Source organism: Cherax quadricarinatus, chromosome 18 (genome assembly GCF_038502225.1).
Source record: "Cherax quadricarinatus isolate ZL_2023a chromosome 18, ASM3850222v1, whole genome shotgun sequence".
NCBI lineage: Eukaryota > Metazoa > Arthropoda > Malacostraca > Decapoda > Parastacidae > Cherax > Cherax quadricarinatus.
The window spans coordinates 9017450-9041326 of record NC_091309.1 but is presented as its reverse complement, the minus strand read 5'-3'; the positions used below and the strand labels follow the sequence as shown (position 1 = coordinate 9041326).

The 23877-nt window shown below is 37.2% G+C and overlaps 1 protein-coding gene across 14 annotated transcripts in view; it reads right to left on the bottom strand.

Moving 5' to 3' along the window:
- sdk (sidekick cell adhesion molecule) overlaps window positions 1–23877 on the bottom strand; it is a 372281-nt gene that overhangs the window by 31776 nt on the left and 316628 nt on the right. For 8 of the 14 annotated variants that reach the window (XM_070086157.1, XM_070086158.1, XM_070086161.1 and 5 more), the window contains 11 exons: window positions 19724–19843; window positions 18979–19134; window positions 17397–17626; window positions 16707–16902; window positions 15235–15420; window positions 14654–14832; window positions 13041–13299; window positions 11675–11866; window positions 9406–9602; window positions 6343–6552; window positions 5900–6154 (listed from right to left, as the gene is read on the bottom strand). In XM_070086157.1, coding sequence (XP_069942258.1) covers window positions 5900–6154; window positions 6343–6552; window positions 9406–9602; window positions 11675–11866; window positions 13041–13299; window positions 14654–14832; window positions 15235–15420; window positions 16707–16902; window positions 17397–17626; window positions 18979–19134; window positions 19724–19843 — 2180 coding nt within the window. Of the gene's footprint in view, window positions 1–5899; window positions 6155–6342; window positions 6553–9405; window positions 9603–11674; window positions 11867–13040; window positions 13300–13604; window positions 13650–14653; window positions 14833–15234; window positions 15421–16706; window positions 16903–17396; window positions 17627–18978; window positions 19135–19723; window positions 19844–23877 lie in introns of all 14 variants that reach the window. The other 6 variants (XM_070086151.1, XM_070086153.1, XM_070086156.1 and 3 more) reach the window with 1 other exon arrangement.

Below are 23877 nucleotides of genomic sequence, written 5' to 3'. Positions count from 1 at the left end.
GAGGGGCCTGGAGACATGACTGATGAACAAAGAAAATGTTATTTTAGAGCCAGGAATGTCTGCATTGTTCATTCTGGACCTTATTTTGAAATTGTCATATTTTTTTAGTTTTCGTGAAATTGGCCAAATTGCAAATTTCTGACCACATTATTAGGTAGTTGAAATTGGTAAATGGGCAGTTTCTTGTACTTGATCGATAGAAAAAAATGGACTTCTAAAGAAATAGCTATGAGTTTGGGCGACTGGAACAATGGAATTAGCCGAAAATAGGGCTCAAAGTGGGCGAAATCGCCGATTTGTAAACAGCGCCGAGGTCGCTAACTTTGCGAGAGCATAATTCCGTCAGTTTTCCATCAAATTTCGTTTTCTTGGTGTCATTACAATTGGGAAAAGATTCTCTATCATTTCATAAGAAAAAATATTTTTTTTTTTTTTTAAATTTTGTGACACCAGGAGACACCTCAGGATTGGGGGTTGTGACAGTCAAAGGGTTAACATACTGTGCATTTCTCTTCAATAACAAGTCCATTAAAAACCACTTGTCACCACTTGTCACTGAATCTGTTTGGTTACAGCTTCTCGAGGGCCGAGAAAAACTAATTTTGGGTGTGATTTACAGGGCCCCAAATCTTGATAGGGAGTGCAGTAAACTTCTATGGGACGAAATTCGTAAGGCATCTACATACGAAAATGTTGTGCTAATGGGAGATTTCAACTATAGACAGATTGACTGGAGCAATTTGACAGGAAATTTAGAGTCAGGTGACTTTCTTGATACGATCCAGGATTGTTTTTTTAAAACAGTTTGTGACAGAGCCAACTAGGGGAAATAACCTCCTTGACTTGGTTCTTGCCAGTAGGGAAACACTAATTAACTGAGGTTAATGATGAGCTTGGGGAAAGTGATCACAAATCACTCTGTTTTAATATAGCATGGAATTCCCCTAATAATGGCAATCAAGTCTCTGTCCCTGACTTCCGCTTGGCTGATTTCATAGGACTGAAAAATTACTTAAGTGGGCTGAACTGGAATGACCTGACTAAGGGTCAGGTAGGTGGTGATGGTTGCCGATATGACACTTTTCAGGGCATAGTTCTAGCTGCTCAGTCAAATTATGTTCCAAATAGGGAAATCAGATCAAACAAAAATGATCCTAAATGGATGAACAATAGATTAAAATATCTAATTGGTCAAAAGAGAGTAATATATAGGCAAATCAAAAGAGGAGAGGGGCAATTAAAAAATCGATATATTCAGTTAAAGAGAGAAATAAAAAAAGGAATTAGAAAAGCAAAGAGAGATTATGAGGTTAAAGTTGCAAGAGATTCGAAGACTAACCCAAAAGGATTCTTTCAGGTATACAGAAGTAAGATCAGGGACAAGATAGGCCCACTCAAAAGTTCCTCGGGTCAGCTCACTGACAGTGATAAGGAAATGTGTAGAAGTTTTAACACATACTTCCTCTCAGTTTTTACACAGGAGGATACAAGCGATATTCCAGAAATGATAAATTATGTGGAACAGGACGATAATAAGCTGAGCACCATTAGGGTCACGAGTGACATGGTCCTTAGGCAAATAGATAAATTAAAACCTAACAAATCCCCAGGCCCTGATGAACTGTATGCAAAAGTTCTAAAGGAATGTAAAGAGGAGCTTAGCAAACCTTTGGGTAATCTTTTCAACATATCACTACAAACTGGCATGGTGCCAGATAAGTGGAAAATGGCAAATGTGATACCTATTTTCAAAGCAGGTGACAGGTCCTTAGCTTCGAACTATAGACCAGTAAGCCTAACCTCCATAGTGGGAAAATTTATGGAGTCAATAATTGCCGAGGCAGTTCGTAGCCACCTTGAAAAACATAAATTAATCAACGAATCTCAGCATGGTTTTACAAACAGGCGTTCCTGCCTTACGAATTTATTAACTTTTTTCACTAAGGTATTTGAGGAGGTAGATCATGGTAATGAATATGATATTGTGTATATGGACTTCAGTAAGGCTTTTGACAGGGTCCTACATCAGAGACTATTGAGGAAAATTAAGGCACATGGAATAGGAGGAGAAATTTTTTTCTGGATAGAGGCATGGTTGACAAATAGGCAGCAGAGAGTTTGCATAAATGGGGAGAAATCAGAGTGGGGAAGCGTCACGAGCGGTGTTCCACAGGGGTCAGTGTTGGGCCCCCTGCTGTTCACAATATACATAAACGACAGATGAGGGCATAAAGAGCGACATCAGCAAGTTTCCGATGACACCAAAATAGGCCGTCAAATTCATTCTGAAGAGGACATTAGAGCACTCCAGGAAGATTTGAGTAGACTGATGCAGTGGTCGGAGAGGTGGCAGATGCAGTTTAATAAAGACAAATGCAAAGTTCTAAATGTTGGACAGGACAATAACCATGCCACATATAAACTAAATAATGTAGATCTTAATATTACGGATTGCGAAAAAGATTTAGGAGTTCTGGTTAGCAGTAATCTGAAACCAAGACAACAGTGCATAAGTGTTCGCAATAAAGCTAATAGAATCCTTGGCTTCATATCAAGAAGCATAAATAATAGGAGTCCTCAGGTTGTTCCTCAACTCTATACATCCTTGGTTAGGCCTCATTTAGATTATGCTGCACAGTTTTGGTCACCGTATTACAGAATGGATATAAATGCTCTGGAAAATGTACAAAGGAGGATGACAAAGTTGATCCCATGTATGAGAAACCTTCCCTATGAGGATAGACTAAGGGCCCTGAATCTACACTCTCTAGAAAGACATAGAATTAGGGGGGATATGATTGAGGTGTATAAATGGAAGACAGGAATAAATAAAGGGGATGTAAATAGTGTGCTGAAAATATCTAGCCTAGACAGGACTCGCAGCAATGGTTTTAAGTTAGAAAAATTCAGATTCAGGAAGGATATAGGAAAGTACTGGTTTGGTAATAGAGTTGTGGATGAGCGGAACAAACTCCCGTACAGTCATAGAGGCCAGAACGTTGTGTAGCTTTAAAAATAGGTTGGATAAATACATGAGTGGGTGTGGGTGAGTGTGAGTTGGACCTGATAGCTTGTGCTACCAGGACGGTTGCCGTGTTCCTCCCTTAAGTCAAGGTGACCTGACCTGACTAGGTTGGGTGCATTGGCTTAAGCCGGTAGGAGACTTGGACCTGCCTCGCGTGGGCCAGTAGGCCTGCTGCAGTGGGCAATGTGTGGTGTAAATATTATGCAGAAAATTCGGAGTGTGGAAATTAGGAGAAGGTGTGGAGTTAATAAAAGCATTAGTCAGAGGGCAGAAGAGGCGTTGTTGAGGTGGTTTGGTCATTTAGAGAGAATGGATCAAAGTAGAATGACATGGAAAGCATATAAATCTATAGGGGAAGGAAAGAGGGGTAGGGGTCGTCCTCGAAAGGGTTGGAAAGAGGGGGTAAAGGAGGTTTTGTGGGCGAGGGGCTTGGACTTCCAGCAAGCGTGCATGAGCGTGTTAGATAGGAGTGAATGGAGACGAATGATACTTGGGACCTGACGATCTGTTGGAGTGTGAGCAGGGTAATATTTAGTGAAGGGATTCAGGGAAACTGGTTATTTTCATATAGTCGGACTTGAGTCCTGGAAATGGGAAGTACAATGCCTGCACTTTAAAGGAGGGGTTTGGGATATTGGCAGTTTGGAGGGATATGTTGTGTATCTTTATACGTATATGCTTCTAAGCTGTTGTATTCTGAGCACCTCTGCAAAAGCAGTGATAATGTGTGTGTGTGGTGAAAGTGTTGAATGATGATGAAAGTATTTTCTTTTTGGGGATTTTCTTTCTTTTTGGGTCACCCTGCCTCTGTGGGAGACGACCGACTTGTTGAAAAAAAAAAAAAAAAAAAAAATATACATATACATACATACCATCTTTTAGGAGTGAAGAAGAGCAGAATGTAAGTGCGGTGGAGGTACATGAGGCATTACGTAGAATGAAAGGGGGTAAAGCAGCTGGAACTGATGGGATCATAACAAATGTTAAAAGCAGGGGGGGATATAGTGTTGGAGTGGTTGGTACTTTTGTTTAATAAATGTATGAAAGAGGGGAAGGTACCTTGGGATTGGCGGAGAGCATGTATAGTCCCTTTATATAAAGGGAAAGAGGACAAAAGAGACTGTAAAAATTATAGAGGAATAAGTTTACTGAGTATACCAGGAAAAGTGTACGGTAGGGTTATAACTGAAAGAATTAGAGGTAAGACAGAATGTAGGATTGTGGATAAGCAAGGAGGTTTCAGAGTGGGTAGGGGATGTGTAGATCAAGTGTTTACATTGAAGCATATATGTGAACAGTATTTAGATAAAGGTAGGGAAGTTTTTATTGCATTTATGGATTTAGAAAAGGCATATGATAGAGTGGATAGAGGAGCAATGTGGCAGATGTTGCAAGTATATGGAATAGGTGGTAAGTTACTAAATGCTGTAAAGAGCTTTTATGAGGATAGTGAGGCTCAGGTTAGGGTATGTAGAAGAGAGGGAGAATACTTCCCGGTAAAAGTAGGTCTTAGACAGGGATGTGTAATGTCACCATGGTTGTTTAATACATTTATAGATGGGGTTGTAAAAGAAGTAAATGCTAGGGTGTTCGGGAGAGGGGTGGGATTAAATTATGGGGAATCAAATTCAAAATGGGAATTGACACAGTTACTTTTTGCTGATGATACTGTGCTTATGGGAGATTCTAAAGAAAAATTGCAAAGGTTAGTGGATGAGTTTGAGAATGTGTGTAAAGGTAGAAAGTTGAAAGTGAACATAGAAAAGAGTAAGGTGATGAGGGTATCAAATGATTTAGATAAAGAAAAATTGGATATCAAATTGGGGAGGAGGAGTATGGAAGAAGTGAATGTTTTCAGATACTTGGGAGTTGAAGTGTCGGCGGATGGATTTATGAAGGATGAGATTAATCATAGAATTGATGAAGGAAAAAAGGTGAGTGGTGCGTTGAGGTATATGTGGAGTCAAAAAACGTTATCTACGGAGGCAAAGAAGGGAATGTATGAAAGTATAGTATTACCAACACTCTTATATGGATGTGAAGCTTGGGTGGTAAATGCAGCAGCGAGGAGACGGTTGGAGGCAGTGGAGATGTCCTCTCTAAGGGCAATGTGTGGTGTAAATATTATACAGAAAATTCGGAGTGTGGAAATTAGGAGAAGGTGTGGAGTTAATGAAAGCATTAGTCAGAGGGCAGAAGAGGGGTTGTTGAGGTGGTTTGGTTATTTAGAGAGAATGGATCAAAGTAGAATGACATGGAAAGCATATAAATCTATAGGGGAAGGAAAGAGGGGTAGGGGTCGTCCTCAAAAGGGTTGGAAAGAGGGGGTAAAGGAGGTTTTGTGGGCGAGGGGCTTGGACTTCCAGCAGGCGTGCGTGAGTGTGTTCGATAGGAGTGAATGGAGACGAATGGTATTTGGGACCTGACGATCTGTTGGAGTGTGAGCAGGGTAATATTTAGTGAAGGGATTCAGGGAAACCGGTTATTTTTATACAGCCGGACTTGAGTCCTGGAAATGGGAAGTACAATGCCCGCACTCTAAAGGAGGGGTTTTGGGATATTAGCAGTTTGGAGGGATATGTTGTGTATCTTTATATGTATATGCTTCTAAACTGTTGTGTTCTGAGCACCTCTGCAAAAAACAGTGATTATGTGTGAGTGAGGTGAAAGTGTTGAATGATGATGAAAGTATTTTCTTTTTGGGGATTTTCTTTCTTTTTGGGTCACCCTGCCTCAGTGGAAGACGGCCGACTTGTTGAAAAAAAAAAAAATCCTTATATAAGCAGATCTCATCTTCACAGGCACACTGTGTACTAAACCAACCTAGATAATTTCCAATACGCACAACAGATTACTACTCATTCTTTTACTTACAATCCATCGAACTCGAAGCTGAGTGGAGGACATAGCTCTCACAGTCATATTTGATGGTGGGTGAGCTGGCTCTGCTTGAAGGGTTTGGAAATCAGGAGAAGACTCAGAGGGAGATGAGGCACCAACTACGTTATTTGCAATAAGTCGTAAGTGGTATTTCGTATACGGGATGAGATTTTGCACTGTAATTGTAGTGGCATCTGGAGCAGAAACTTCATATATTGTTTCCCAAGTGCTACTGCGAGAAGATTGTGCCTGGAATTGAACATGTTATCATAACAAAACATATATTATTAATGAATGTTTCAGATAAAAGTGACCTTAAAACATGAGTAAAATAACACTACTGGTAATTTTTCATAAAAAATTGCAGTAAATGAACCAATTTAGCCTGCTCTTAATACACTAGTTAAAGCACATTTTGCTTGCCAGAAGCAACTTACTTGTACAGTCCATTTGGAAATAGAGGCATTGCCATCAAAGCCAGGAGTAAATTGAAGCATTACTGAGAAAGCCTGAATATTGGAGACAGCCAGACGGGTTGGTGGCTCTGGCAATACTGGTTCAACACCGGATTGTAATGTTGCAGCCACTGTCATACCTGGTCCTACAGAGGTCCATGCATACACTTCAAATGTGTAAAAAGTTGTAGCCTGTTCATAAAAAAATACAGCAAAAAAAATACATTACAGCATAGAACTACATTTTAATGAAAAGATAAATTTCTATAAAGATTCTACAAATCACTACAGGAATAACAGTTTCATTAACCTATAATTTACAGCACCAGTGTTAAGGAGAGTTATGCACAAGAAGTATTATGAGTATGAACAAGACTGCTACAAAGAGCATTAAACTGGCAAAATGGAAGTTTAAAATCCACAGAATGCAACGGTTTCTAAAGCAAGTGGTGGTGGCAAGAAGAAATGTGTGGTTCTCAGTGTTAAGTGGAAACTTCAACTAAAATAAGATAACATAAGAAAGAAGGAACACTGCAACAGGCCTACTGACCAATGCAGAGCAGGTCCATGTCCCCCCCTCCCCAGATTAGCCCAATGACCCACCCAGTCTAGCCACCTCCACTCAAGGAAGGAGCACGGCACCAGACCCAGCAGCACAAGCTAGTCAGGTCTAACTCACACCCACCCACACCCACTCATGCATTTATCTAGCCTATTTTTAAAACTACACGTTTTAGCCTCAATACCTGTCCTCGGGAGTTTGTTCCACTCATCCACAACTCTATTACCAAACCAGTGCTTTCCTATATCCTTCCTGAATCTGAATTTTTTCAACTTGAAACCACTGCTGCGAGTCCTGTCTTGGCTGGAAACTTGCAGCACACTATTTACATCCCCTTCATTTATTCCTGTTTTCCATTTATACACCTCGATCGTATTCCCCCTAATTCTACGTCTTTCGAGAGAGTGCAGATTCAGGGCCCTCAGTCTATCCTCATAGGGAAGATTTCTAATACATGGGATCATCTTTGTCATCCTCCTCTGTACGTTTTCCAGAGCATTCATATCCATTCTGTAATACGGTGACCAGAACTGAGCAGCATAGTCTAAGTGAGGCCTAACCAAGGATATATAGAGTTGAAGAACAACCTGAGGACTTCTATTATTTATAGTTCTAGATATGAAGCCAAGGATTCTGTTAGCTTTATTGCGAACACTAATGCACTGTTGTCTTGGTTTTAGATTACTGCTAACCAGAACTCCTAAATCCTTTTCACAATCAGTAGTATTAAGATCTACATTATTTAGTTTATATGTGGCACGGTTATTTACCTGTCCAACATTTAGAACTTTGCATTTGTCAATGTTAAACTGCATCTGCCACTTCTCCAACCATTGCATCAGTCTATTCAAATTCAAATCATCCTGGAGTGCTCTAGTGTCCTCATTAGAATGAATTGGATGGCCTATTTTGGTGTCATCAGCAAATTTGCTTATGTCGCTATTTATTCCCTCATTTATGTCGTTTATGTAAATTGTGAGCAACAACGGGCCCAACACTGACCCCTGAGGAACACCGCTTGTGACGTGCCCCCATTCTGATTTCTCCCCATTTATGCAAACTCTCTGCTGCCTATTTGTGAGCCATGCCTCTACCCAGGAAAAAATTTCTCCTCCTATTCCGTGTGCCTTAAGTTTCCTCAATAGCCTCTGGTGTGGAACTTTATCGAAAGCCTTATTTAAGTCCATATACACAGTATCATATTCATTACCATGATCTACCTCCTCAAACACCTTAGTGAAAAAAGTTAGTAAATTCTTAAGACCATAAAACCATGTTGAGATTCATTAATCAATCTGTGCCTATCAAGATGGCTATGAATTGCTTCGGCAATTATTGATTCCATAAATCTTCCCACTATGGAGGCAAGGCTTATTGGTCTATAGTTCAAAGCCAAGGACCTGTCACCTGCCTTGTAAATAGGTATTACATTTGCCATTTTCCAATTATCAGGCACTATGCCAGTTTGTAGTGATATGTTAAAAAGATTAGCCAAAGGTATGCTAAGTTCCTCTTTACATTCCTTTAACACCCTTGCAAACAGTTCATCAGGGCCTGGGGATTTGTTAGGTTTTAGTTTCTCTATTTGTCTTAGGACCATGTCACTAGTTACCGCAATCATGCGTAGTTTATCATCATCCTGTTCTACATAATCTATTATTTCAGGAATACCGCTAGTATTTTCCTGGGTGAAAACTAAGAGGAAGTAGGTATTGAGAATTCCACACATATTCTTATTACTGTCAGTGATCTGACCAGAGTTACTCTTAAGTGGGCCAATCTTGTCCCAAATCTTACTTCTCTATACCTGAAAGAACCCTTTTGGGTTAGTCTTTGAATTCATTGCGGCCTTAGCCTCATAATCCCTTTTTGCTTTTCTTATCAGTTTCTTTATTTCTCTCTTTAATTGAATACATGTATATTGATTTCTTAACTGCCCATCCCCTGGTTGAGTCTGGCATCTCTGTCACATGGTTATGTATGGAATATGGTGTTAAGAAAGTGTCTGATATTTACATCTCAGCCATCTATACTTCCACTAGTAGAGCTTTACAGTTATTCTGAGTCACCAATATTAATCACGACAGTTTATATCTATCTCTCCGTATAAGTAAAATTGCTGTAAATTATGTACGATATTGATTTCTTAACTGCCCATCCCCTGGTTGAGTCTGGCATCTCTGTCACATGGTTATGTATGGAATATGGTGTTAAGATACAGAAATTACTGTACAGCACTGGACTATAGTACTACAGGTTACAACACCTGTATTCTTAGTGTCTGGTAGTCTTCTGAACCAGTGGCTTTAGTCTGCTAATTCAGAACTTTATCCATTTGTGTTATGATCATGAAAAATTAATTTTATAATTCAGAATCTATGGACAAATGGCAATAATGTGCATCCCCTGCCCCTATCAGTCCATTAATTAGTGTGTTCACTGTATACATTAAAATTAAAAAAAAAAAAAAAAACTTAAATTACCGATAATTCAGTGACCATGAAGGTGGTAACATCAGCAGTCAAATTTTGAATAATTTTGGTATGAGGCGAGTCCTTCACCATGTATGAGAGCGTGTAGCCTTTAAGGATTCCGTTGCTCTGCTTGGGTTCATCCCACAGCACACGCACTGATCGATCACTAATGTCTTCAAATTTCAAGTTTTCCACTGAATCAGGAACTGGAAAAAAATAATAATTTTATTTTTTTTTCTCTTACTGGCAATATAAAATAGGAATAATATAGTTTAAATAACATAATAAGATTTCATAAAATGCTTCCATTCACTAAAAAAAAAGGTTCATCAGTGAGAATCCCTTTTGCAGCTATAAATGAATATAGTAAATTACAGCCATTTTAAATATACAATAACCTGTACAGCACCTAGTATGTACGAAATAACTGACAGGGCTACCATTAAGTGTTGTGTAATGCATGATAATGATCTGTATGCAAATTGTCAAGGAAATGCTGTTATTTTTTTTTATTAGCACACTGGCCAATTCCCACCAAGGCAGGGTAGCCCGAAAAAGAAAAACTTTCACCATCATTCACTCCATCACTGTCTTGCCAGAAGGGTGCTTTACACTACAGTTTTTAAACTGCAACATTAACACCCCTCCTTCAGAGTGCAGGCACTGTACTTCCCATCTCCAGGACTCAAGCCCGGCCTGCCAGTTTCCCTGAATCCCTTCATAAATGTTACTTTGCTCACACTCCAACAGCACGTCAAGTATTAGAAACCATTTGTCTCCATTCACTCCTATCAAACACGCTCACGCATGCCCGCTGGAAGTCCAAGCCCCTCGCACATAAAACCTCCTTTACCCCCTCCCTCCAACCTTTCCTAGGCCGACCCCTACCCTGCCTTCCTTCCACTACAGACTGATACACTCTTGAAGTCATTCTGTTTCGCTCCATTCTCTCTACATGTCCGAACCACCTCAACAACCCTTTCTCAGCCCTCTGGACAACAATTTTGGCAATCTCGCACTTCCTCCTAACTTCCAAACTACGAATTCTCTGCATTATATTCACACCACACATTGCTCTCAGACATGACATCTCCACTGCCTCCAGCTTTCTCCTGGCTGCAACATTCATCACCCATGCTTCACACCCATATAAGAGCATTGGTAAAACTATACTCTCACACATTCCCCTCTTTGCCTCCAAGGACAAAGTTCTTTGCCTCCACAGACTCCTAAGTGCACCACTCACCCTTTTCCCCTCATCAATTCTATGATTCACCTCATCTTTCATAGACCCATCTGCTGACACGTCCACTCCCAAATATCTGAATACATTCACCTCCTCCATACTCTCTCCCTCCAATCTGATATCCAATCTTTCATAACCTAATCTTTTTGTTATCCTCATAACCTTACTCTTTCCTGTATTCACTTTTAATTTTCTTCTTTTACATACCCTACCAAATTCATCTACCAACCTCTGCAACTTCTCTTCAGAATCTCCCAAGAGCACAGTGTCATCAGCAAAGAGCAACTGTGACAACTCCCACTTTATGTGTGATTCTTCAACTTTTAACTCCACGCCTCTTGCCAAGACCCTCGCATTTACTTCTCTTACAACCCCATCTATAAATATATTAAACAACCACGGTGACATCACACATCCTTGTCTAAGGCCTACTTTTACTGGGAAATAATCTCCCTCTTTCCAACATACTCTAACTTGAGCCTCACTATCCTCGTAAAAACTCTTCATTGCTTTCAGTAACCTACCTCCTATACCATACACCTGCAACATCTGCCACACTGCCCCCCTATCCACCCTGTCATACTGAGAAATGCTGTACCATTTATAATTTTAATACTTTTATTTTTAACACATCAGCCATTTCCCACTGAGACAGGGTGACCTGATGAAGAAGAAACTCTTTTATTACCATTCACACTGTCGCTGTCTTGCCAGAAGCATGCCGATACTGCAGTTCAAAAGCTGCAACATATCTCCACCCCTCTGTCAGGACTTGAGTCTGGCTAACCTGTTTCCTTGAATCTCTTCATGTTATTTTGCTCACACTCCAACAGCACATCAAGTCATAAAAACCATTTGCTTCTACTCACTCCTATCTAACATGCTCGCTGGAAGCCCAAACCCCTTGCACACAAAACCACAACTCCAAAAATGATACAATTTACAAAGAAAAATTTACATCTTTCAAGAGCCAATATAATTTGTTGGTTATAAGACATGCGAGACAGAGTACAGTATCAACTTTTAACGTACCATCCTCTAGTGTTTGAATCTTCAATGGTTGCGATGGTGTGCCATCACCAGGATGTGTGAAACACAGTACTGTAATATAGTACACTGTATATTTGTTAAGGTCACTGAGTTCTGCTGACTCATTAGCATCAGGATATGGACTTGGAGGAACAGTCAGAGTTTTATCTGGTTCAACAGAGCCTTCAGGTATATCTGTAAAAAAGGCAAAAATAAAAAATTTAACAATGAGTTTATCCTACTTTTTTTTTTTTTTTTTTTTTTTGCAAAATTTAAATGAATCTCCAAATGCAACCAACAATGCTTGGGGTTGTTAATAATAAAGAACAAAATAATATTTTATGAAATAAACTAATATATTTTAAAAGTGAAAATTAATTTAATAATGAAACTTATCAGGCTATAAATTATATAATTTCTTTAGCTAAAATTTTCATATAAAGGTCTTGAAAGAAAATATTTTGGCACAAGGGTACAAATAGTTAGCAACTTTCCTTCACATGAAAGTTAACCCCAAAAATAAAATTCACGCAGCCCCAGTCTTTCCCCTTTCTGAAGGATAACTTGTAGGACCAATACTATTTCTGATAGATGTAAGCAGTTTAAGAACTGACCAGAATACAAAACAGAGCAAAAGTACGAAACTTAAACAAAAAGAAAAAAAAAAATACTGCAGGAATGGTCAAACAAGTGAATGTTAATGAAGATGGGGGATTAGGAAGGACAACTGCTGACAATATATACTGTATCCCAAAAGCCAACATCTTCAGGGGCATGAGCACTGAAAAGTTTCATCCCTTACAAGGGATGAAACTAAAGGGTAATAAATGGAAGATGAATACCCAGAAGAACCCAAGATACTAAAAAGTAACTATGCCAGTTAGCTGAAGATTAAAGATGAAGGAGCTGGAGAAGAGTACATCTCAGCAAGAAGAAACTTTCTAACCCATGATAGTGTATAGGTGAGTGGAAAGTGAAGATGGCTGAAGAAAAAATGCACACAATATCCAAATTTCAGTGTTAGTAATAAAAGTGCATTTTTTTTCAACACGTCGGCCATTTCCCACCGAGGCAGGGTGACCCAAAAAGAAAGAAAAAAAACTTTCATCATCATCCAACACTTCCATCATCACTCATACATAATCACTATCTTTGCATGTAGCTGAAAAATTTAACAGCTAGACAAACTTATATCACAGTGCATTAAAACAATTTTAGTCCACTGGACTATCCAAGTACCCATGAGAAATATCCTTTCAATATGGTTTTCCTAAGATCAATATCATGACCAGATATTTCCTAACAGGATTCTAAAAGTGAGGACAAAAATAACAGTGGCCTACCATTTATGAAAGGCCTCATAACTTACTTTGCCATGCTTGAACTTTATAGCCCTGATTGATTCCATTAATCATCCAGGGATCTGGTGGCTTCCATGAAACTTTGATGGTGGTTGAGCTAATAGCTATGGCTTTAACATTTTTTGGTGGAGCAGCAGGAATTCCTTCTTTTGTTTTAAGGCGTATACTACGAGAGTAAACACCAACACCTTTGATGTTATATGCAGCAACCTGGATCTCATAGTCTTTCCAAATTATCAACCCTCCAATTAGATAATTGTGTTGATTCTGAAAATGAAAAAAAAAGAAAGATGCATGTAATCATTCTAGATCAAAATTTAAAATAAATGTGTCCTATATAAATAATATACATACTATGCTAAGTATTCTGTGAAAATATCAAAATATATTTAACATCAATTTCATTTTCACGAAGGTTGTGTCTATAGCGTACATTCTTTTTTTCTTTCTTTTTATCTATGAAGCTAACTTTCTACTAATTCTCTTTTTTTTTTTTTTTTAGCCTTTAACATCTACAAATACTCATCTAATAAAATTAAATCATGTCACTATCTTGTGACTTAAAATCGTACCTTGTACTTGTGGCCAACAACGAAGCGTTGAACAGTCTTTAATCTCTAGTTCAGAAATGAAGATAAAAAGTGAAAGAATAAAAACAAAAATGGGATTTAATAATCAGTGCAAAGATGAAAATAAATTATGCATTCAAAATAACCAAAATAAGTATCAAAACTAACTAAAACAAACAATTTAATTAAGATTAAGAAAAGCTACATAGTCAGAGCTTGAAGTCCTTAACAAAGAATTTTATGACAAAGTAACAGAAGTGAGAAGAAAGAGGGTTGAGAGGATTGAATTTTCTTATACTGCAAGGCATCTGATACTGTATCCCATATGAGACTGGGGTAAAAAAAAACTTGAGAAGCATGCAGGAATAACAGGGAATGTACTCCTGTTGACTAAAAATTACCTTAAGGGAAGGAAGTAAAGAGTGATTGTCTGGGATGAGATGTCAGACTGAGGAAGAGTAACATGCAGGGCACCACAAGGATCAATATTAGGGCCAGTACTGTTTCTGGTTTAAGTGAATGACATCCCAAATGGGAATGATGTAAAACTAATGAGGATACAAACAAATGAGGATGGGGGAGAGGCTAAGTGGATCTGGAGAAACTTCAGGTTTCATCAGGTAGGTGGTTGCTTGAATTCAACCCCCAGGAAATGCAAGATTACAAATATTGGAGAAGGCACCAAGAAACTAAACATGGAGTACAGACTCGGGAGGGGTGGGAGGTGATGGGCAGAAGCTGCAGACCTCATTCAAGAGAAGAACCTGTGACTAAGCATAGTGTCTAGAATATTGCCAGAGACACTCATCACACCATTTTCAAGGAAAATAATGGCTGGATATGAAAACCTCATGCTGAAGCTTGTCTGAGCTCTTTTGTATGGAAAAATAATAACTGTCAGGAACCAACCCAGTTAAGCATGATGTGGTGACAGGGTTAAGCTGCTATTTACTCACATTTGTCAAAATCATATTACGATACAATCGCAGCGTTAAAACAGCAATAAATTTTATATACGGAAACTAATTTCAAGTAACAAGAAAATTACAAACCTCTTTGGTTATGTTGCGATAGTACCACTGCGCATCCTTGTATCCCCATAGTCTATAGCGTACCATATATCCAAGAAGTATCCCATTCCTTTCATCTTCTGTGGGAGCCTCCCACTGAATCATAATTTCTGTCGAGGACCTGGGAGAACCCACCAGACCTTGGGGAGGACCTGATGGAGCTGTGAGTACACAATACATTCTGTAAGACTTGGAAAGGTACCTGAGAAGAATGCCTTATTCTTGGCTTACATTGCTTTAGAAATGTAATAAGAAAAAACAAAAATTCATGAAAGTGTAAGACTTCAAGTAGGCAATAATGAAGTTATTCATACAAGTGTGACAAAATTTTATTTCTGAAAATCCTATTAGCTTTTTCATTAGATTAATGAAACCAGCCTTTAAACAAAGACATTAAAATATTCAAGTCCAAATAGGAACCATAACTAGCCAAAGTAATATTCAATTATATACAAAAGCCTTCACTTCCTCTAATATTCATTTCATGCAATTATCCAGTTTTCACTTAACTGACTACAATGAACCTCATCAAGAAATAAAATAAAAAAGTTCAACCCACATACCTTCCTGTGGAAGGATAACTGTGTTAGATGGTTCGGAGGGAGACCCTTCACCAACATTATTCACTGCTGAGACCCGAAACTGGTAACCTGTGGAAGGTCTCAGCTCTCCTATGACAGCCTCAATAGCTGTAGCACTTATATTTGTTAGCACTGTTACCCAGTTCAGACCCAGATCATCAACTATACCTGACAAAAAAAATATACATTTTAAAAATAATGAAAACAAAATCAACAAACTGCAAGGATGGGATAAAGTAAAATTTATACAAGGTTGTCTTGCTTCATCACATTTGTATTATTGATGCCTTTACTTGAAGTTAACAAATAAATAATTTTCTTTCAAAAAATTCTTATGTATAGTCAACTTTTTCCTTTATGTAGAAATGACAACCATTCACAAATACAGTACTGTACCCTCTGCATACTAACAAAATTTTAAATAAAGATTTCTCAACACTTGAAGGTACAGTAAACCTAATATAACAGACCTCGATATAACAAGCTTTTAAAATTATAGGCAAAATCCACTTGGTAAACTATACTTTTAACATCTTTACTTTCTATGTTTATTGCAAAACATTTGCAAACTGTATGCCCAGTATTATATTAGGTAGACAGTAAAGTAATTCAGTGTTTTTTCCCTTCCATTTTTTTTTAAGATACGCTCGTACAACCTTCCCCTTTCCTTTCATTAGTCTTACATTAAGGGTTTACTGGATCATCAGAAAAAAAGTAAAGAAAAACCAAGCAAGTAAAATAACTGGAAAAAATGCATGTACTGCTTCATGTCCTCAGAAATTCATATATTTCCAGGGCTGATTTAGACAAGATCAGTATTAGATCAATGTCATCTACAGTACACTGAAATTTACAAATATTTCAAAGATTTATTAAAACAATACTTTGATCTTTTAATGTTGGGAAACAGGCTTTTCAGAGCCATAAATAGTGTAGAATAATTCTAATCTGTACAAGGGAAAAATACAGTTGTCCCTCGCTTTATGTGATAAATGCATTCCTGCTCAGTGGCACAAAGAAAATTTGCATACAGCAAACCCATAATAACATGTAAAATATAAGGATTCATTCTCATATTATGCAGATTCTACATTTGACTACTGTTTATCAAAAAAAAAAAAAAAATTTAGTGGAAAAACAACTAAGGAAAAAGATAACCAATCTCTACCAAAATGAAGTATTTTTATACATGCATAAAATGAACATAAACAAATTATTATGAATGCAGTTTTCAACATTCCTCGCAGAAATGATTGCTGCATATAAAAGAAACGGCACAAAGTGAATCTGCATAAAGTGAATCAGCGTGAATCAACCCCACATGAAACAAATCTGCATGAAGTGAATCCACATAAAGCGAGGGGAAAACCTGTACTAAGTATTTTCTAGAATAAACTTTACATTGCCTAATATATCAATACAACACTGTACAATATGCCAAAAACCATACACACCTTCTGTAGGGACCTCTCTCTTCTGGATGATAAATTTAATTATAGGACTATTTCCATCAAATGTTGGAGTCCAGGAAACTTTAACAGATTTAGGGATTCCTGGCGTGCGTTCAGCCTGTACACCAGTCGGAGCATAAGGCAGCTCTATAACCTCCAATCTCGCTGAACGAGTCTCATTTCCACCAGATGATATAACCTAAAATATTCCGTTCAGCGTCAGAATAACTAAATTTAAAAAATATACATAATATTTCACTTACTTTTAATAAATATGAAAACTACAAAAATACAATTATGCATATTTTATCATAGCACAGAACAGTATAGTTCTAATACATGTGCATTCAAACAGCATATTGTCAATAAAATATGACTGAAATACTGCACCCAAGTTTCATATCCATAATGCACATCAAGTTTCATATCCAGCTCTAGACATGAAATTTAATGTTATTAATCAGGCTGATACAGAAATGAAGGGCTGCAGGCCACCAACAGTAACAACCTGGTTGACCAGGAAAGCACCAGGTGAGTATGTGCTCCAAGAGTAGAAAAAGTCCCAGAACTCATCAAAGGTCCTAACCAACAAAGATACACGTGACTTGGTGGTAGGGTTCAACAGAATAATTAAGCATTCAAAATAATGAGTACCACATGAATTTTCATATGAATACAATGAAAGATCCTTACCACACAAGTATAAAGTCCAACATCTGCTGCTCGAACCTCTTGTATCTCCAATGTTCCATCTTGTCGCACACTAATCCGAGGACTTCCTTCAGGGTCAATGATATTGTTTCCATGAAACCAGTGAATTTCAACTAACACTGTTGGAGCATGGGATACTTTGCACTGTAGTGTTGCCACCCGACCCAATATAACTCGTGTATCAACGGGTGGCTGCGATATCTGAGTTTTGACTGAAAAACAAAGGCCAAATAATATAATCAACATACACAAGAATAAATAACTCTGAACTGGTGTATTAAATGAAAATAAGGCAATATTAAATACTTTTCATTAGGGATAGAATACACAATTTTTTGCCGATACCAATACACAATTTTAGGCCAATACCATCAAAGCTGCCCAATACCCATTGATACCCAGTTTCAGGCCATTACTGATACCATCAAAATTGGACCAATACCCACCAAATCCAATGCTTTAACACACCCCTACTGTTTATCCCTGAAGATTGTCGAGTCATACTTTAAGGAATTGTCATACTAACATGTATACTTAGGTCTGCATACAATCTACCAGTGTAGCTGTACTGTGCATTAAATTTTCTGTTTATTAAATGGCTTTGTATATTATACCTGTGACCAAATTTGAGGGGTTCTCTAACTTCACAGTCTGACCTGGGGAGATGCTTCTCTGTTGACTGTATTTAACAAGGTTGTAGATCATGGAAACCCACTAACCCCATAGCTATCACAGCATGACTGATCTGGCACTTTACAAAAACTGGTGCTTCTACACTTTATCCCATCAATAAATGGACCTCTATACTTATTCCATCAATATTCCTGACATCTGCTGGTAGCAGGTTAAAGAGTCTTGGGACACATATATTGACAATATTCCCTTACTGGGCCAATGGCACCCTTGCTTTTCACTGGGTCTATTTTAAACTTCATTGCATCTCTCTCCCTCCCATATAAAGTATAATACAGAAGTGTGTAAATCTAAGACAAGCTCCTCAAGCATCTTCCACATCTACATATCAAATCAAGTATTTCTTTCTCTCTCTTTTCTTCTCTCTTTTTTCCTCTCTTCTCTTTTTTCTCTTTTTACTTTTCTCTCTCTTTTTCTCTTTCTCTCCCTCTCTCTTTCTCTCGAGTACTTTGACACATTCTCAGCAGTTTAAATGTTTTATTGGTCTTGATATAGACACTAAATGATCTCTACACACTTTCCAGCTCTGGTTTACATGTCTCCTGTTGTAAGTGGAGTCATCAACACTGAACAACATCCTAGATAAAAGAGAATAAATAATTTGAATTGTGTCACTCTTAAGAATTATTTCTCATTTTGAAAGTTCTCATTGTCCAGCCAAATATTTTTCTGGCCTTTATGGCACTTATCTTATTGTGCTCTCAAAGTTATTATGGTGTTTATAAACTAAAAACTGTTTAATTCTGATGTATTGCATGCAAAAAACACCATACAGATCAAGTTTCCTTTCTGGCAGGCAGTATTTAAATATATAAAAATAAACAGTATAGACTTTACAACAAAGGTATATGAATACATGCTAACCACTAACCTAGGATGGAGAGCCAAGCATTTCCTGACACAGTTCCAGCTTCATTTGAACGAAGACAAGTGTATTTTCCTTCATCACGAGTGTTAACACCAGCAATAAGTAGGTCTCCAGAACTTAAGATTTGATAGTGACCATTCTCCACCAGTTCCAGATCATCTACAAAAGTATCACAACTGTTAGAAAAGCAACACTGAAGAGCAATATCAACTTCATATTAAAGTTTCATATTCTTTTTAACAGCCATTTCCCACCGAGGCAGGGTGACTCAAAAAGACAGAAAACCCCAAAAAGAAAAAAAACTTTCATCATTCAACACTTTCACCATCACTCATACATAATCACTGTCTTTGTAGAGGCACTCAGATACAACAGTTTAGATGTCCCTTCAAACTGCCAATATCCCAAACCCCTCCTTTAAAGTGCAGGCATTGTACTTAACATTTTCAAGACTCAAGTCCGGCTAACTGGTTTCCCTGAATCCCTTCACAAAATATTACCCTGCTCACACTCCAACAGCTTATCAGGCCCCAAAACCCATTCATCTCCATTCACTCCTAACATGCTCACACACGCTTGCTAGAAGTCCAAGCCCCTTGCCCACAAAACTTCCTTTACCCCCTCCCTCCAACCTTTTTGAGGACAACCTCTATACATATATAAAATGCAAATGACTGGACTTTAGATCATGGATTAAAATTCCATATTTTAAACTTATTTAGTATACTAAGATTATTTTCTACTGTACCATTATATAACCAGGTAACATTAGGCTGAGGAGCTCCGCCTGCACGACAAGAGATGGTGGCGTCCTGGCCATCCAATACAGTCATGTTCTCCGGTGATATCAACATGAGGGGAGCAGATGCTGCAACATACATTTACATATACAGTGCATCATCCTGACCAATAAATTTTTATATGGAAAGCAGTTCTAGTGAACCTCTCACTTTACAAAATGATTTATCATAATTATACTGTATATAATTTAAACAATTTTACACTGGATATATTTTACTTAACTATTATTGTACCAAGATCTACTGTTAATAATATAACCTGATGCAGAAAAATGATACATTACATTTTCACCAATAATCTTCAAATATAATCAGCTATATAATAAATAGAATATTTGTGTATTAATATAAGGAGAATGTATTTTAATTTAGATCTACAGTGTTTACAAGTGCAGAAATGTAGCAATTTTAAGGGTAATATGATACTGACATCAGCACACTTCTGGAGAGAGAGTGACTGAGTGAAGGTTGGCAAATGTAATATGTATTTTGAGTCAACCTGCCTTAACATAAGGCACTGGTGTCAAAAAAATGCTTGTAATCATAATACAGCAGAACCTCTTACATCTAAAAAATGGCTCCACACAAGGCTGTTTTAGATAAGGGACTCTTCTAGATACAATAATGGCTCTTGTCATGGTAGAGGAATCACTCGTAATATGTCATTAAATTCAGAATTCGAAGACCCACTTAACATATCCTTAATACAATCATTTTCAACATAAACCTTATGAAGAATTTTGTCTCTGCCTTCAAATCATATTACTTCATAATTTGTAGGCATTAGATCAAAAAAAATATACAGTATTTTAAAAATCCTACTTTATTCTTTCTCATTCTTGTTAAAAAAGTTTCTCATTAAATTACCTGGACTTTTTATTTTCTAATATTTAACATATTTAGAAACTTTATATAAATAAAAAATATAACAGTTCTGACTATTGCCAACAGGGACAACACTTATAAATACATATGTATTCCAAAGCAACATTCTTATAATGTGCAGACTTCTTTCGACAAATCAGCCATATCCCACTGAAGCAGGGTGGGCCAAAAGAAAAAACAAAAATTTCTTTTTAACTTTAGTAATGTATACAGGAGAAGGGGTTACTAGCCCCTTGCTCCCGGCATTTAAGTCGCCTCTTACGTCACGTATGGCTTATGGAGGAAGAATTCTGTTCCACTTCCCCAGACTATGTTTTTATATTCTATATGTATTAACCCTTTGAGGGTCCATCCCATAGATCCACGGCTTTGAAGCCAGGGTCCAAGCCGTAGATCTACGTCATGAGCTCAGCTCACTAAGATAAACTGTGAGTGGTAAATTTGGACCTAGATATGAGAGGATACATCTATGTGGTAAGTGTGCACCACATAAAATAAATCCTGCAGCATGCAGTACATAATGAGAGAAAAATTCTCCAACCATAATTTTGGATTAAAACAGCGATTTTGCTTTTTCATGTGTTTTTTACAGTTGTATTTGCGATTTGTTGGTCTCACTTGATAAAATGGAAGATATATTACAGAAATAGAGATGATTTTGATTAGCTTTAGTACTGAAAATGGCTTGAAACAGAGCTCAAAATAGCAAAAATGTTCAATTTTTGCCGAGGTTCAAGAGTAAACAAATGACGTCAGGCGTCTAATATGCGTGAGTTTAATATACATTCACGAATATGCTGATGTTATTTATACAATTATTACAACATTGCATGACAGTAAATCTTCCATTTTTTGGTGTGAATTAAAATGCATTATGTGAATAAAAAATAAAAATGGAATTAATTTGTAAAGCTTGAAAATGTAACTAATAAACAGAGGAAATGTTAATTTAGTGCCAGGAATGCCTGCATTGTTTATTCTGGACCATATTTCGAAATTGCAATATTTTGAACTTTGTGTTAAATTGGTCAAATTGCCAAATTCTGATCGCTTTACTGGATAATTGAAATAGCTGAGAGATTTCTTGTGCTCAGTCGATAAAATAGAAGTAATACTAGTGAAATAGCTAAGAAATTGGTTGACTGGAATAATATAATTGGCCTAAAATGGGAGTCAAAGTCGGCAAAATCGCTGATGCGCAAATATCGCTGACGCATCAAAAATTCGCAAGAGCATAATTTCGTCAATTTTCCCTCAAATTTTACATTTTATTTTATTACTTTCGGAAAAAGATTCTCTACCATTTTGTAAGAAAAAATTAAATTTTTTTTTGAAAATTCTTGAATCCTGGCTGTCACTCTGAGATTTGGCCTATGGACCCTCAAAGGGTTAACTTCATGAAGTAAATTTTTATGCGAGAGATTATAGTATGTTCAAGAAAACTGCCTAGAAGCTAACATACAGTATATGATATGCCTTTAATATATACATTACTGGCTGTGTTGAGATTTCTGAGGATTCAAGGCTTTTGTAATAATAATAAAACATTATTATATGTGTATGCTTCTAGACTGTTGTATTCTGAGCACCTCTGCAAAAACAGTGATAATGTGCGAGTGTGGTGAAAGTGTTGAATGATGATGAAAGTATTTTCTTTTTGGGGATTTTCTTTCTTTTTTTGGGTCACCCTGCCTCGGTGGGAGACGGCCGACTTGTTGAGAAAAAAAAAAAAAAAAAAAAAAAAAAAAAAAATATTCGTTATAGTAACAGAATACAATACAGAAATATTTTTATTCATGAAGATGTGAAAATCAAAAACTTTTCCCATGATAACAAGTGCTTTTGATTTTACACTAACATGTTTCTTTGTTCCTAGGCAGTAGGTTGGTAAACAGTAACCGCCCAGGGAGGTACTACCATCCTGCCAAGCGAGTGTAAAATGGAAGCCTGTAATTGTTTTACACGATGGTAGGATTACTGGTGTCTTTTTCCCGTCTCATAAATATGCAAGATTTCAGGTGCGTCTTGCTACTTCTACTTACACTTAGGTCACACTACACGTGCATGTACAAGCACATGTTCTTGTTTATTTCCTCTAATCTCCCTGGGGAAGTGGAATTGAATTCTGCCTCTGTAAGTCATGCGTGTCATAAGAGGCAATTACAATCTCACCAGCAAGGGGCTAGTAACTCCTCCTCCTGTATACATTACTAAAGTTAAAAAGAGAAATTTTTGTTTTTCTTTTTGAGCCACCTTGCCTTGGTGGGATACAGCTAGTTTGTTGAAAGAAAGATGATGTTTCATTGTTACAAAACAGACAGGATTCGATCCTATGCCTAGTCAGTGGTTGGAGTACTTGCCTGTTAGTTTAAGAATTGGCTTGCTATAGGTTGAGTCCTGCTCATTCCACAAGTTGTTACAGTAAAATTTTTTTATGATGATTTCAAAAGTTATTAATTGTAAGTGATTAAAGAGAAGAAACATCTATCACAAATTGTGTGTGCACATTTTTTTTTGTGGTGGTGGGGGGGGGGGGTTAATGCTTTTAACTTTGCATCATCCTAGCCCCAAAATGTTCACTAAGTTGACACACGAGACATTTAGGGAGTTGCCATGTCACCCTTCATCACTATCTCTTAGGTCTTGGATTTGTGAAATTTTACTTAATATGCATTTCTAAGTAATGGAGTAAATACTATCACCACTTGTATTACTTTCTGAACTAAAGGAATAACATGGTGTCAACTGAGGAGCTTGGTGAGCCTTTCCATTAATTGGGCATTTCTGGTAAACAGAATTTAAAAGGTTCAACTGTATTCAAAACCTTATGAAATGGTAAATTGTAGACAATGTTAAACATCAATTAAGCATTCAAATCAAAAAACTTTGTTGCAGTTAGTAATTTGTACAGTACTATAGGACAGAAAGCTTCACAACATCCACTCAAAAAAAAAGCTATTAACAGCACTAGGAACACAATGCAGAGTATCTTCTTGAATAAAATATTATAAGGTACAATACTAAAACCATAAAAGAACAATCAGAAGTTGATATACTGTATTAACATTCATTCAGTGTAAAACCACACGATCTCAGAAAGAAAATTATAATTAAGAACAATATGCTTCATGTAAAAGAAACAGGCATATTAACAAAGATCAGAAGCATGTAAACATTGAGCAGACTGCTTAGACAACCACTTCTCTTTGCTGTTAAA